The sequence below is a fragment of the Leuresthes tenuis genome, unplaced genomic scaffold (assembly GCF_036924035.1).
Source record: "Leuresthes tenuis unplaced genomic scaffold, fLeuTen1.0.hap1 SCAF_18, whole genome shotgun sequence".
Lineage (NCBI taxonomy): Eukaryota > Metazoa > Chordata > Actinopteri > Atheriniformes > Atherinopsidae > Leuresthes > Leuresthes tenuis.
In genome coordinates, this window is record NW_027325372.1 from 3,523,434 (window position 1) to 3,537,775 (window position 14,342).

The following is a 14,342-nucleotide window of genomic DNA, read 5'->3' on the forward strand; positions in this document are numbered from 1 at the left end:
AAGAAAGAAGCTGACGAGGAACTGGAGCTTTAACACAATTATTCATTGTGAAAGTGAAGCTAAACTTCTTTCCAAAGGGATTAAAAGAAGAATCAACCCGTATTTTAACCATGAAGACTGGTGTGAAACAGCTTCAACACACTTCCTGCTCTCACAGCTCCGCTCTGCCCACATATTTCCTTGTTCCCTCCCCTTCAGACCTGCAAGCTGATGATGGTGTAACCAGCACCTGCTGAACTGATTGGCTCAGAGCTCAGACTAGTTTCAGCTTTGAGGAAGTGAAACTCACTCAGTCGCTGATCTGAGAGGAGAAATGGCGCAGAAAGGAGCTCAGCTGGACCGAGAAAGCTTCTCTTGTTCGATCTGTCTGGACCTGCTGAAGGATCCGGTGACTCTTCACTGTGGACACAGCTACTGCAGGAACTGTATTAAAGCCCACTGGGATGGAGAGGATCAGAAGGGAATCCACAGCTGCCCTCAGTGCAGGCAGACATTCATACCGAGGCCTGTCCTGGGGAAAAACACCATGTTAGCTGATTTAGTGGAGCAGCTGAAGAAGACTGGACTCCAAGCTGCTCCTGCTGATCACTGCTATGCTGGAGCTGAAGATGTGGCCTGTGATGTCTGCTCTGGAAGAAAACTGAAAGCCATCAAGTCCTGTTTAGCCTGTCTGGCCTCTTACTGTGAGAATCACCTTCAGCCTCATTATGATTCACCTCCATTCAGGAAACACAAGCTGGTGGAGCCCTCCAAGAACCTCCAGGAGAACATCTGCTCTCGTCACGATGAGGTGATGAAGATGTTCTGCCGCACTGATCAGAAGTCTATCTGTTTTCTCTGCTCTGTGGATGAACATAAAGGCCACGACACAGTGTCAGCTGCAGCAGAAAGGACTGAGAGGCAGAGAGAGCTGGAGGGGAGTCGACAGCAAATCCAGCAGAGAGTCCAGGACCGAGAGAAAGATGTGAAGCTGCTTCAGCAGGAGGTGGAGGCCATCAATCAGTCTGCTGATAAAACAGTGGAGCACAGTGAGAAGATCTTCACTGAGCTGATCCGTCTCCTCCAGAGAAGAAGCTCTGAGGTGAAGCAGCAGATCAGATCCCAGCAGGAAACTGAAGTGAGTCGAGTCAAAGAGCTTCAGGAGAAGCTGGAGCAGGAGATCACTGAGCTGAAGAGGAAAGATGCTGAGCTGCAGCAGCTCTCAGACACAGAGGATCACACCCAGTTTCTACAGAACTGCCCCTCAGTGTCAGCACTCAGGGAGTCTACACCCTCATCCAGCATCAAGATCCGTCCTCTGAGGCACTTTGAGGCTGTGACAGCAGCTGTGTCAGAGCTCAGAGAGAAACTACAGGACATCCTGAGAGAGGAATGGACCAACATCTCACTGAGAGGCACTGAGGTGGATGTTTTACTGTCAGAACCAGAACCAGAGAGCAGAGCTGGATTCTTAAGATATTCATCTGAAATCAAACTGGATCCAAACACAGCAAACAGACGTCTGTTCCTGTCAGACTGGAACAGAAAAGTGACAGTAATGCATCAACTTCAGTCTTATTCTGATCATCCAGACAGATTCACTGAATGGTTTCAGGTCCTGAGCAGAGAGAGTCTGACTGGACGTTGTTACTGGGAGGTGGAGATGAAAGGGGGAGAAGTTGGTGTAGCAGTCGCCCACAAGAACATCAGCAGAGCAGGAGATGGGGATGAATGTGGATTTGGATTTAATGGCAAATCTTGGGTATTAGATTGTTACCCAAACGGTTTTACATTTTGGTACAACAAGATAAAAACCTCCATCTCAGGTCCTCGGTCCTCCAGAGTCGGAGTGTACCTGGATCACAGAGCAGGTATTCTGTCCTTCTACAGAGTCTCTGGAACCATGACTCTGCTCCACAGAGTCCAGACCAGATTCACTCAGCCGCTCTATGCTGGGATTGGGGTTTATAATACTGGATCCACAGCAGAGTTGTGTAAAATGGAATAAAGGTATCCTGTCAGCTTGTTGCTGACAGTTAATCTGCAGAGGTGCTTGCATCCATGCAAGAATTCAGGGAACTGGCAGCAATGCTTGTGTGGATTCATTTAGCTGTAACCATATTATCAAAAATCTTCTTTAAGGTGTTTGTGATCAAAGCATTTAGACCAAACTGATGTTTTTTCTTCTTTACTCGTACTGTTGAGTAAGTAATAACTTGATGGTAGCTTTAAATATTCACTTTTAAAGCTCTGTTTCTGCCTTATTTTCTGTGTTTATGTTTGCACATGTTGTAATAAATCACTGCAACTGTGTCCTGTTTTCTGCTGTTTGTTGTTAGAAATAAACTTTCCTTCATGCTTCAGCTTTAAAATGCGTTTTTCATGTCTCAGATTAAAAAAAAAACCACAACTAAATCAGATTATTTTATTATCCGTCAGCTCACAAAGAGCAGAATCCAGGAACGGCTGCATTTTCATGCATTTCCAGGAGATGGGGGTGTGGTTTGGCTCTTTGTGGTAATATAATGTCCGACATGGTTCCTAATTATCTCGTTCTTTACTTTTATTGTGAGCTGTAATGGAAAAAGTCTGATTTTTATCGTGTAAAAAAACTCATCCAACATTCTTTCTGGAGTTTCTTCTTCTCTTGTTCTCTTTTAGCCCAACATATGAAGTAATGTCCTCTCCAGAGCTGATGTAGATATGATTATGGTGGTTTTATCATGTTTGAATGAGTCTGTATGTGTTTAAAATTATAATTACTCATTTATAAATCCCTAAATGAGGGCTGATTTGTTGGGTTGATACATTTTCAGCCTGTGATGCCTCGTTTTCCCTTAAATATCCAAAGTTTCTCACACTCATAAGATATATTGATCATGTGTGTCTGACCTATTTTAACCGCTGGAGGTCCTGAGGTTTCACTGTGACCTGCTGCTGAAAGTGAAGGGGGGTTCCCAGCAGGACTCCTGCAACAATGCATGATAATTAGCCTTCTGTTGTGATCTGGTTTCTGTCTCCGGCTCTCCGGATCGTGACCTCTGACCTCGGTCCTCTGCCAGACAACAAACCCACTCAGCTGGAGGCCAAACAGCCTGTCAGTCAGCTTCTCTTTTCATGCGACCCGTCTCCTGCCGAGATCAGCAGCCGCATCAAACTGTCGCAGAGCAGCAGGAGGAGGAGGAGGAGCGCCGGGGGTGAAGCAGAGGATGATGATTAACAGGATTCTTGCAGTGAGAAAACAAAGGGACAATAAAAGATGCAGATACCGGCAGACATCACAGAGGCAGAGGTGGTCAAACAGCTGCTGCAGGAAGGTTAACGAATGGAAATTTGAGTCAACTGAAGGACAGTTTCTGCATCTTCATCCGGTCCAGGAAGGTAAAAAACAGAAAATAAGAAAATGGATGGTGTTATACGGTAATAATTCAACCATAAAGGACTTGAATTAACTGGATTGTGTTTATGTAGACGTGGACTAAACTTCCTGATGTAAACTTAATTTAATCCTAACATGAGTTAAAGGGACAGTTTGACATTTTGAAAACATGCTGATATTATCGTGACCAGTTGATAAAAACCAGATTGATTCCATCTTCTGTGCAGAGCTAAAGAAAGAAGGTGATAAGTTTTGGTTTAAAGAGCTGAAAAATACCCAAAAGAACAAACTCAGCTTTGTTCCGATGAGAAAATTTAAGCTAAAACCACTTAAAGCTCAGTGATAAACACGTTATTAGCTCTACGAGTGCATTACTGTGCATAACAGACGGCAGGACTCGCAGTCTGAGGATTTAAACAGTGAAGAAGGAGCCCCACAGGGCTCGACCCTGGGCCCACTTCTTCTTCTATCATGGTTCTGTTCACCTCAGGCTGGTGGCACCGTTTTACCCCCCTAATCTAACCCTATCTGCTGCATAAACCGAACACAATACATTTGATGACGTGTCCTTTAAAACCAGCCTCGGTGACATCATATTTAATACTTGGATGATGCCTCTCTCAAGTCAACCATCAAGTCCTCTGATTATCGATAGTGTTTCCAGCTCAGATCCAAAGTCTAATTTATCAGTTTGTTTGAAAATGTTCTTATTTTAATCCACCTTCTAAGTTGTAGATTATTCCAAAGCTCCTTCTGAACAGAATAACATCCCAGAAATCCATTTATTTATTCTCCTTTTACTTAAAATGATCAGTTCTCCACACATTGACCATTCTCTACTGTTAAATTAAATGTTATCTATTCATTTATTTAGTTTTTCGTTAACAGCCGGCTGTTCTCAGCTTTAACTGGTGCAACATTTTTGTGTAAAAAAAAAAAAACAGAGGAAGCTGGGAATGAACTTCCTGTACTTTAATGTTGTTGCCGGGCAACAGTTCAACTATCTCAACACTTTCTTTGTTTCTGCTCTGAATAAATAAAGCATTTATAGGGTGTTAATTTGTGACATTCGAGAGTGTTAGGAGATGGTTTTTGGTTCTGTTAGACGGAGCCAGACTTACTTCTCTGTTATTTCCAGTCTTTCTGCCACTTTTTGTCCCCAAAACCCTCAAATTTGATCAAAAACCAACACGACTGCCAGGATTCTTTTAAAAACCTAAACTAATCTGACCTTTTTTGGGGGAAAGTTGCTGTTGCAGCATTTCCATCTCAAGCTTCCAAGTTCAGATGGGAGGCAGATGTAAAAACCCCTCTGAATTTCTGTAAATTATACAGCTAAAGTTCAGAGACACAAATATTAAAGAGCCCTTTATTTTCTCTCCAATAGCCCCCACAGTGGGACTTTCCTCCCGTCCAACTTTCCAGACGGGCGACTGATCGGTCTAGACTTAAATGTGTGTTTACATTTTTATGTAAACAATCTTCAGGCAAACACTCAATTATAAAGCCATTCTGGTTTCACGGGCTGCCCCGCTGAGCTCCCGCAGACTCTCGCGAGAGTTTGGCGGATTCAGGAAGTCTCGTGGTGCAGTACTCTGGGCGGACAGCAGGGGGAGGCAGAGTTTTAGGGGGGAAAGTGGAGGAAGCAGTTTAATGGCTGTTAAACGATTATTACTTTATCAGAAGACAGAGAAAACAGCTGCCGAGGTTGTGTTTTAGATTTAATGAGCTTTACATTTACACTTATAGGCTTTCTTTATTCTTAACAGGGTTAAAAAACTTTCCTTTTGATAAAAGAGGCACGAAGAAGACTTGAATAAAAAGAAAGGCCAGAAAAACGGGAAAAAGTCAACTTCTTCTCTGCTTCAAGGTGTCTTTTTCTGAGAGTTGCTCCTTTGGATTCAGTCACAGAGGCTGAACGACTAAATGCTCTTTCAGAGGTTTTTCTGGGAAGTTTTGGCATTTTGCCAACAGCTGGCAGCTGTATTAAATCATTTTGGTGAGCTATTAATAATCAAGTATTCTTAAGAACTGGTAGATCTGGTCTCTCAGCTCTGAGCACTTGCTGGTTTGTCGGAGCCTTCGGCACCAGAGGACTGAATCTCTGTGTTTCAGAGTCTGATATTAGCACTGGTGACAACCATCGGTACGACTGCAGTCAGGAGAAACTCCGCGTGAAGGAGGGTTTTTTTCAGGGTGGTGGTTAATTAAAACCTCCACATCGGCAGAAGCAAATACGTGATCAGTGACACAGTTAGATCGCAGCTACTGGAGAGGTTGTGTCAGGGCAAGCGTGACTCACACAGGTGAAGTAAGAAAAGCTGCACTCGAGAACAAAGAAATGCATCAATGGAAACTGAGAACGAGGATGTTAAATCCTGGGAAAAAACCTGAAATGTTCGTGTCGCAGCAGCAGAGTGAAGACAAACATTCATCCTGGAATCTTCTCAGAATCAGACGCGTCCCATCGAGGCTGCAGCTGTCTGACACATGGGGACAACAAGGGAGAAAACTTCAACGTTTCTTTCAAGAGACGTTCGAGAGCTGAAGCAGAAAACTGAACCAAATGTAGAATCTGAAGCAGCAACACTCAGTAAAGTTGTTCCAGACTCATGTTTTCCATCGTGTTCCTTCAGCTTCCTTTAATGACTCTTTTTAATGCTTTGAACTGAGCTTTTCACAGGAATCTGAGTCCATTCCTGCTGAATCCCAGATTGCAGCTGCTCAGCAGTCCCTGGTTGCTGTTGTCTGGTTCTCCTCTTCATGATGCTCCAACATCTGCAGCAGGAGACAGATGTGGACTGCAGGCAGGCAGCCGAGCTCACACACTCTGTGTGTCTGAAGCTGCTGGAAGTCCTGCAGAATGAGGTCTGGCATCGTCCTGCTGAAATAACCACAGAAGTCACCTTGATGGCAGCATCTGTCTCTCCAGAACTCCAACATCCAGCTGTGCATCAGTGGTACCTTCACCCAGATGAAGCCCTCCATGCCATGGACTCTGATGCAGCCCCAGACCATCACAGACGCTGGCTTTAAACCTTCCTCTGAGAACAGCTGGATGCTCTTTCTCAGCAGTTTTTCCCAGAAGCAGCTGAAACGTGGACTCATCTGCCCACAGAACACGTTCCACTGTCTTTCTGTCCCTCTGAGATGAGCTGGAGTCCAGAGAACTGGGCCGTGGTTCTGCTCAGAGCTGATATATGGCTTCCTCCTGGTGTGATGCAGCTTCAGCTCACATTTCTGGATGCAGCCGTGGACTGTGTTGAGTGGAAATGCTTTTCCCAGCTCCTCCTGAGCCCATGTGGCTGTATGGATCATGGTGGCCTGACGGTTTCTCCTGCAGTGCTGCCTGAGGGCTCCGAGCTCATCCAACAGGGCTTTCTGTCCTTGGCCTTTCCACACTGAGACTTCCCCAGACTCCCCAGAATCTGTTCACAATATCCTGCTCTGTAGATGCTGAAAGACCAAAGCTCTTTACAGTCTGACTCTGAGGAATATTTCCTGAACTTATTGATGATTCTCTGATGGAGTTTGGCCCAAAGTGGTGAGCCACGACCCATCCTGGTTGGAGAGGCTGAACCTTTGCTGGAAGCTGCTTTTATACCCAATCCTGACACCCTCACCTGTCAGCAGGTGATCTTCCATCTTTCTTTCACCAACAACAGAGATCTTACTCACAAAAGAAGAAGAAGAAGGTGGAATAAAGACAGGGAAACGGACCGTTTTCACCTTTTTTAATGAACCCTGATTATTGTTTAATTACAAATGAAGATGAACAAATATAGAAGGGAAACAGAAGCATGATAAAACTCTTGGTCTCTCCTCTGGAGTGAAAACTCACCGGTGAGGTGGACGAGAGAGGAGAGACGAGCAGAGACAGGACAGAAGGGGGAGGGACGCATGTCAAATAATACAAATGTTTAACAACACAATGCTCTTCTTTTTCTCACAGAATACTCCATAATGGAAAAATATATATACACACAACTTAAAAAAATTAAAACAACTGTTTCTTCCCCCGCCGTTTGTCACGTGACCCTCCTCTCGTCGGCGGAAATGATTATAAAATCAGCACGAATACGATAAAAAAAAGAGAGAGAAACTGCACTGAAGCCGACTGGTTCGTGGGAAAGAGTGCAAACTGGTACAAGAACGAGGAATTCATGGAGCAGAAAGGCCACGGCGAGAGGGAACAACGTCATCAAATAATAGTCATGTTAATAATATAATAATTACAAGAGTAACAGTAATATGAGTGAAAATACAGAAGGAAAGGAACAGCTCTGCTGTGTTCTGACGCCACGACAGGTAAGGCAGCACAGGCGGTTTCCTTTTCCTTTTCCAGACACTCGTGCACGGCTCCGTGCGCGCGCCCGGGTCCCTAAAAACAACCCTGACGGACAGCTTCAGCCTCAGCCGTCAGACGTGTGCGGAAAAGAGGAAAAGTGAGGGAAAAATGAGCCTGTTGGACCGCGTGGAGGAGAAATGTGACTTAAAAAGGGTTTGAGAGCGTGCACGGCCTAACCACACGTGCACACGCACACAGTCAGATCACGGGAAGTCCCTGATCGCTCTGAGGTTTGGTGATGTCGTTTCCTCGCTGTGTGACTGGGTGTAGTTTCTTTGGTTAGGCTACTCCAGAGACTGTGGAGGAGTGTGATGTCACGTGTGATGTCATGTGTGATGTCATGCTTCCCTTTGAGTGAGCCACAGTAAAGCCTCACCCTAACCAGGACAGTGTGTGTGTGTGTGTGGGCAGGGTTCAGACCTGCCCGTGCACGCTCTGTTCACGCTCAAACCAAAGTCCAGCCATATCAGCCGCCCTGGTCCCGCCTGAGCCGAGGCACACGTGCGTGTCGTCCAATCGGAGCGGGCCGCAGATCTGGGTTAAAAGGCGGCTGCAAACAATTTGGGAGTTGAGATTGAGGCGGGTGGCGTGCACCAAGCAGGACAAAGTGATTTAACGACAGAACAAACACGCCAGTTAACAAGGCAAATAGCAGCCGACCCGGCTCCCGCTCGCCCACCCCCACGGTCCCCTGAACGCGCCACATCTGCTTTTTACTTTTACAAAATAAATATAAAACTCTGACGCCGGCGGCCTCCGTCGCCGCGGCTCGACGGCCGAGAGAAGGCAAGAGTGAGAAGGCAAAGGCTGAATTATAACACGCCCGTAGAATATATACACGTCTCTACCACGAAAATAGGATTCTCCTGATTTATATCAAATCACCATATTGAAATATAATATTTGAATTCAATATATATTTGAATAAAATATATATGTGTAGCTTTGCTTAATCTGAGTGTCTCTGTTACAAAAGCAGAAGGCATGGTGGTCGTGTGTGTGATAATACATCAGCCGGGGGCTCACGCTGGCTTACAAAAAGGCACAATCTCACTTAGAGTTGTTCGATAAAACGGGCACCAGCTATTTCTTTAAACTTTATGAGTAAAATGTCATAAAAATAAGTCGTTTCTTCTTCTTAAATCTCTCAGTGAAGGCTGGCCTGAGTTAACCTTGATGCTCCACATTCATTTCATGGTTCTCGTTCTCCACGAGACAAACAAGTTGGTTTTTTCCATCTTAAAAACATCACATGAACAATTTTGGTTATCATATCCAAGATAAAGAAGGCCCTCTGATCACTGCAAATGCCCTAAAATACTGTCCCCGAGGGGCAAAAGTGTCCTTTGACAGAAATAATAGTCCTTTAGTAGAAGTTAAAAATAACAGGGGAATGCAGAAGAGAGCCGATGATCTGTGTTAGAGGGCGAAAACACTACTAATGCCCCCAAACCTCCAACCCCCCCCAAAGCCGAGGCAGCCTCTGCAGCCTGAGGCCTGATGGGTCCACACACCCCCCCACAAACGAGCGTGTTAGTAATTACAGGCTTGGAGGAGCTGCTTCCTCGTTTCTACGACAGGAACGGGGGAGAAAGTTCGCTGTACAAGGGAATCACGTCCATTTGCTGACTAACAAATGTCTACAATGCCTCTGAGTCGGTTGGTTCGTCTTCCTCTCCTCAGGAGTCCGTCCTCGTCTCAAGTCTTTGTCCACTGTAGTGAAGGATGAAGCGCGCTCATAGTGTGCTGCTTGTAGCTCTTTCTCAGCGTCACTTAAAAGAAAAACTGTTTCTTTGTGTTTCAACTCGCTGGCCTCCATCTTTAAACACCTCAGGCCGGGGGGTGCAGACGGAGGCACGTCTATAATCTCTATCGGGGCTGTTAAGTCTTCAGTAACATCAGGATCTTTCTGTTCTGGCGAGTACAAACCGATGAAAATACATCTCTGGAGAGCTTCCTCGTGGATCTCAGGCCGCCTTTATTCTCCGAGGATCCAGACGAACACACGGAGCCAGAAAAGACATAATGTGGGCACGTGTGTGAAGGAGGTGAACCTTTCTGGCACAACTGGCACTACGAAGAGGCGTGGAGGAGGCGATTCCACCTCTGGGGGGCTCTAATCTTACAAACTGGACTCAAGTCAATGTCCAACCGAGGTTTGGTTATGTCTTAGTGTTAAAGTCAGGACAAAAACCCCGTCAGCTGCGTTTGAAAAGGGCGTGAAGGCGTCTCACCTTGCTGTACAAAAGCCATCCGTTTCATGGTTTTTAAAACCTTTAACGACTAGCAGCCGCCTGCTGACGGTACTGACCGTGATGCTGCACCAACAGGCACGATAACCCACAAACGGCAACAAAACCCGAAAGGTGTTCACGCTCGTTTTGTTCTTTGCTTTGCTGCGAACGCGTCCGTGAGTCACATGCAGGAAAGACGTTTGTTCTGTTGAGTAATTTAAGGAGCCTGCAGGGCGGTGAGGTCAGTAAAAAGTGGCCGGCGGCTCCTTTAATTATTGCACGAAAAAGCAGTTTCCTGCATGTGACACAGAAGCTCGTTCAGGGCGCAGAACAAAGGAGCCACTGAGGACCTTTCAGCATGAAACAAAACCTGCTACGTTTACTAATGCTGGCGAGGACTGCCGGGACGTCGTGGTCGCCCCAGGCGTCTGAACGTTCCAGAAGTGTGTTTGTGTGCAGGTGAGCTCTGGTGTTTGTGCTCAGCAGCCGGTGTTCTCCAGAGACAGCTGCGCTGTGGCCCTCTGCAGCTCCGAGCTCGCCCTGCGTTTGGTCGGAGCCGGTGGCAGCATCAGCCCCAGAATCACTCCTCTTCCTCCTCCGTTCTCCACCTCGCCGCCTCTCCTTCCCGCCTCCTCCTCCTCCCGCTCGGCCTTCACTTTCTTGTCCTCTGCCTCATCCCTTTCTCCGTCCGCCTCCATCCTCTGGTCTTCGCTCCAGCGGCGCTTGAAGCGCAGCTTCAGCGGGATGCAGCGCGTGCCTCCGGGGCTGATGGGAGCTGCCACGCCGGGCTCGCTCTTCAGGCCAATCAGAGGGAAGGCCGGGCTGCCGCCGCCCAGAGGAGGAGTGGCGGGAGTCTTGAAGACCTCTTCGTCATCGTCAGGGTCGTCGTCCGGGTTGCTGTGCGGAGGCAGAAGGACAGAGGGGCTGCTGCCACTTCTGTCAGCCTGCAGGTGGTGGTTCAGCTGATGATGGCGGTGGCGAGCAGACGGGGTGAAGATATCACTTTCGTCGTCGTCATCATTGTGGTTCAGCTCATCCTCCTCGCTGATGTCAGTCACCTCCACGTCTTCCTCCGACATGTCCGATACGGGCTCCACCTGGAGAGGAACAACACACAGCGGCATTAGACTTTATTCTGGACTCCGGACAGATGCTCAAACGTTCCCGCGGGACTCACCTTGATCTTCGGAGGCCCTCCTGCCAGGACAGAATTAGTCATCGGCCCACAGCCTGTGAAGGAGGAGGAGGAGGAGGAGGAGGAAGAGGCCAGCGAGCTTCCGGTTTCTCTCTGTTTGCGGCCGAGCGGAGGCGGCTGCAGCTTGAACTTGAACGGCGACGGGTGCTGGTGGGAATCCTCGCCACCGCCCGGCTGCTGGCCGACTGAATGAGAGAGCGCCATGGGCGGGCCGTGGAGGTGGTGTGCAGCTGGCTTCTCGAGGGTGGGGCGGTGGGGCTGAGGGATGACGATGTTGGGGTAGTGGAGGAAGGCTCGGGGGCTGAGGTGGTAGTTGTAGACGGACTGGGTGTGGGCCTGCAGGTAGTGCTTCATGTCCTCCGGGTTGAAGGAGAAGTGGGAGCCCATCATGGGAGACGACAGGGAGGGGGACGGGGTGTAGGGCAGGTGGGGTGTGGGGGTCATGGACAAGGCTGGGGACAGAGTGGGGCCCAGCAGGCCTCCGGGGCCAGGCAGGGGGGAGACGGGGAATGGGGACAGGGGGTCTGGGTGGACCCTGGGTGCAGGTCTGGGGAGCCCTGCGGGGTTTGGAGCCCCTCCATAGACTCTGAATAGAGAATCGTGAGGCAGGCGGGGGGGAAGAAGGCCCCTGAAAGCCCTTTCGGAGCCCACAGCTCTGTCCTCGGCGCCCACAGCCTCCTCAAGCTCAGAGTTGGTGGAGGTGCCGTCGCTGCAGTCGCTCACCGAGCCGCGGGCCATGCGTCGGGCCACGCTGCTGAACATCCCCGGGCTGCGCAGCTCCTCGCTGGACGAGAGGACCTCTGACGGCGTGGAGGGGGGGAAACGGAAGTGCGTTCCTCCAGTTGGCACCGGGGGGGCGCTCTGCGGGACTCCTCGACCTGTGAGGAAGACGACATTTGTTCCATTTATTGTAAATTTGGAGCAACTGGCCCCTAAAGGCCGCACAGAGGGGAAAAGTCCCGACTGAGAGCAGGTTTCACTTTACTCGGATGGTCACAGGCGCACACACAAAGAAAACAGCGGGTTACACTCTTTCAACCCCTCCTCCCGTTCTCTTCTGCCAGGGAGACTGTGGCACTGCAATAAATTCTTGGCACCCGAGCACATGCCAGAATTAAATATTGGAAAAGTCGTTCTTACTGCCATTACAAACATGGGTTGGGTTCCTCTGTTTTTTCCAGCGCTGCTCGGTGTGTGCGTCTCTTAAAAAGCACACATCACTGCCATATGTGTCAGTAATGATGAGTGGAGGAAAACTGCACATGTGTGTTTATCTGGCGTGTGTGGAACCATCGTATGAAACCATCATATCACAACATGTCAGTGTGTGGGCCACATCACACACAGGCTATAATTAAAGTTTCGTGCTGCACTTATGTCACCCAGTGCCCAACGCTCCATATGGGCTCTGTTTACACTGGGTGGCCGGGACCAGAACTGGAGACGGCTTCAGAGGAGGGAGCAGAAGGATAAACTGGGACGTGGCACATCGGTGTCTTAGACACACAGCAACCAGGCAGACGCACTCGGTGCATTTGTTCTTCATAGTGTGGCACCTGTCAGAGGACTCGTTTGTTTGGGTTTAACAGGGAAAGAGCCTCGTTCTGTGCACATACCAGAGCCCATGTCGATGAAGGGGTAATTGACGAGCACGAGTTTGTTGAAGTTGAACTTGTAGGTGAACCTCTTCCCTTTGGTCTTGTGGAGGATCCTCTTGTTGTAGTAATATCTGAGGAAGGATGGAGAGAACATGTCATCGTTAGCCGTCTACGATAATAACTGACAGCAATCAAGACTTTCATTTTACTCTTGAAAACCCAGCTCTTCAGAGAGCATCTCCTATGCTAGCCCTTACCTACCCCCTGTATCACTTTATCTTTCTGCACTTCCTTCTATGCCTGCACCCTATCTCTACTCTGTCCCCTCTGACAGAGTCGGACTCCTGGGTTCCTTCTATGTAGCTTATTGTTAGCTTTTTATATAGCTGTTATATCTTCATTTGTAAGTCGCTTTGGATAAAAGCGTCTGCTTAATACAGAAACATTTTAGGACGTTTAACTGAACAAAACACATGAAAACATCATAAATAAACCTCAAAGTCAGCAGAGAGCTTTGAACCCACTAAGATCTGAATGTTTAATGTTGGTTTGGATGGTTAGCAGAAAAGAACTGATCCAACTTTTTGTTTCTTTGCTGGTTTTAAGTACCGATTAAAAATTATTAAGCTTCAATCTGACAAACGTGTCACAAATATATGGAAGAAAACTTACTGAGATCTTATCAATGCTGCAACAAACTGGTTTTAAAGGAGGCAGAGTGGTCAGAATACAGCTGTTAAACAGGCTGAAACAGTCTGATCCAGCTATCCGAGTCAGAACTGGACCCGGGGTTCTGGGCCTGTTTTACATTTGGTGCCAACATGCGACGGCGGTGATCCGCTGTGAAGTGAACGGACTGAGGCTGCGTTCAGATCCCAGCTCTCAGGCCACATCAGGAGGTTCGTGACACGTTACCAACATTCAGCCGAGTTCTGATAACTCAACAAAAAGGTATAATTCACAGAAATGGGGCTCTTGTTGTCCCATTTGAGCACGAGGACGTAAAAAGTTAGGATCCATGTCGATAAAGTGAGTTTTCTGGGAAACAAAAGCACCGACAGGCGTGTGGAAGCCTTTCCTGCCGGCGTTTCACCCCAAAAACCCACGTCCACTCTAACCGTGGCAGCTGGAGTCTGCCCCCTCTTCTTTGTAGCATTTTAAGCCCTTTAGCTTTAACACTTTGTGAATGAGCTGGTTTAAACTCAGCGTGGCGCTGCGGAGCAGCAGCGCCTGACTCAATCTGTCGGACGCGCCAGAGAAATTTAAATCTCGTGTAAGAGCTACCGTCAGAAGGACTCCAGGTAACTTTAGTTTACTGAGGAACAGTTTGAAGCGCGGCGCCTTTCAGATGGTTAACGGTTCGCTCTGTGATGTCACCTGGCGACCAGACTGAAGGTCGATAATATCTGAACCGTTTCCTTTGTTCTGATATTTCCATCCGACATGTCAGAGCCTACAGACGGACACAGCAAGAACGAGCTTATCCTCCACATGGTCTTGTTGTCATGGTGACAGTTCCTGCTCATATGACGACACCGGCGCCGTTCTGAAAAAGTCAAAAAGGTTTCAACGTTGTGAACTCGGACCGGCCGTGAAAAAAAAAGGTGGA

At 48.0% G+C, this 14,342-nt stretch overlaps 2 protein-coding genes across 3 annotated transcripts in view; one reads left to right on the forward strand and one right to left on the reverse strand.

The window, feature by feature from the left end:
• The first annotated feature begins 252 nt into the window (after positions 1–252).
• Positions 253–2,123, forward strand: LOC140275437 (tripartite motif-containing protein 16-like). The gene has a single exon (XM_072370900.1). It carries the CDS (start codon positions 314–316, stop codon positions 1,985–1,987), a length of 1,674 nt encoding a protein of 557 aa, XP_072227001.1. The 5' UTR covers positions 253–313; the 3' UTR covers positions 1,988–2,123.
• A 4,955-nt stretch (positions 2,124–7,078) lies between these two features.
• Positions 7,079–14,342, reverse strand: part of erf (Ets2 repressor factor) — a 35,198-nt gene continuing 27,934 nt past the window's right edge. For both annotated transcript variants that reach the window (XM_072370011.1, XM_072370010.1), the window contains exons 3-5: positions 12,757–12,864; positions 11,118–12,015; positions 7,079–11,037 (exon numbers count right to left, since the gene is read on the reverse strand). In XM_072370011.1, coding sequence (XP_072226112.1) covers positions 10,420–11,037; positions 11,118–12,015; positions 12,757–12,864 — 1,624 coding nt within the window. In that variant the 3' untranslated portion in view covers positions 7,079–10,419. The remainder of the gene's footprint in view (positions 11,038–11,117; positions 12,016–12,756; positions 12,865–14,342) is intronic.

Bases quoted from the DNA above. Each gene is read 5' to 3' on its own strand.
- LOC140275437 (XM_072370900.1), top strand. From the start codon at position 314: ATGGCGCAGAAAGGAGCTCAGCTGGACCGAGAAAGCTTCTCTTGTTCG.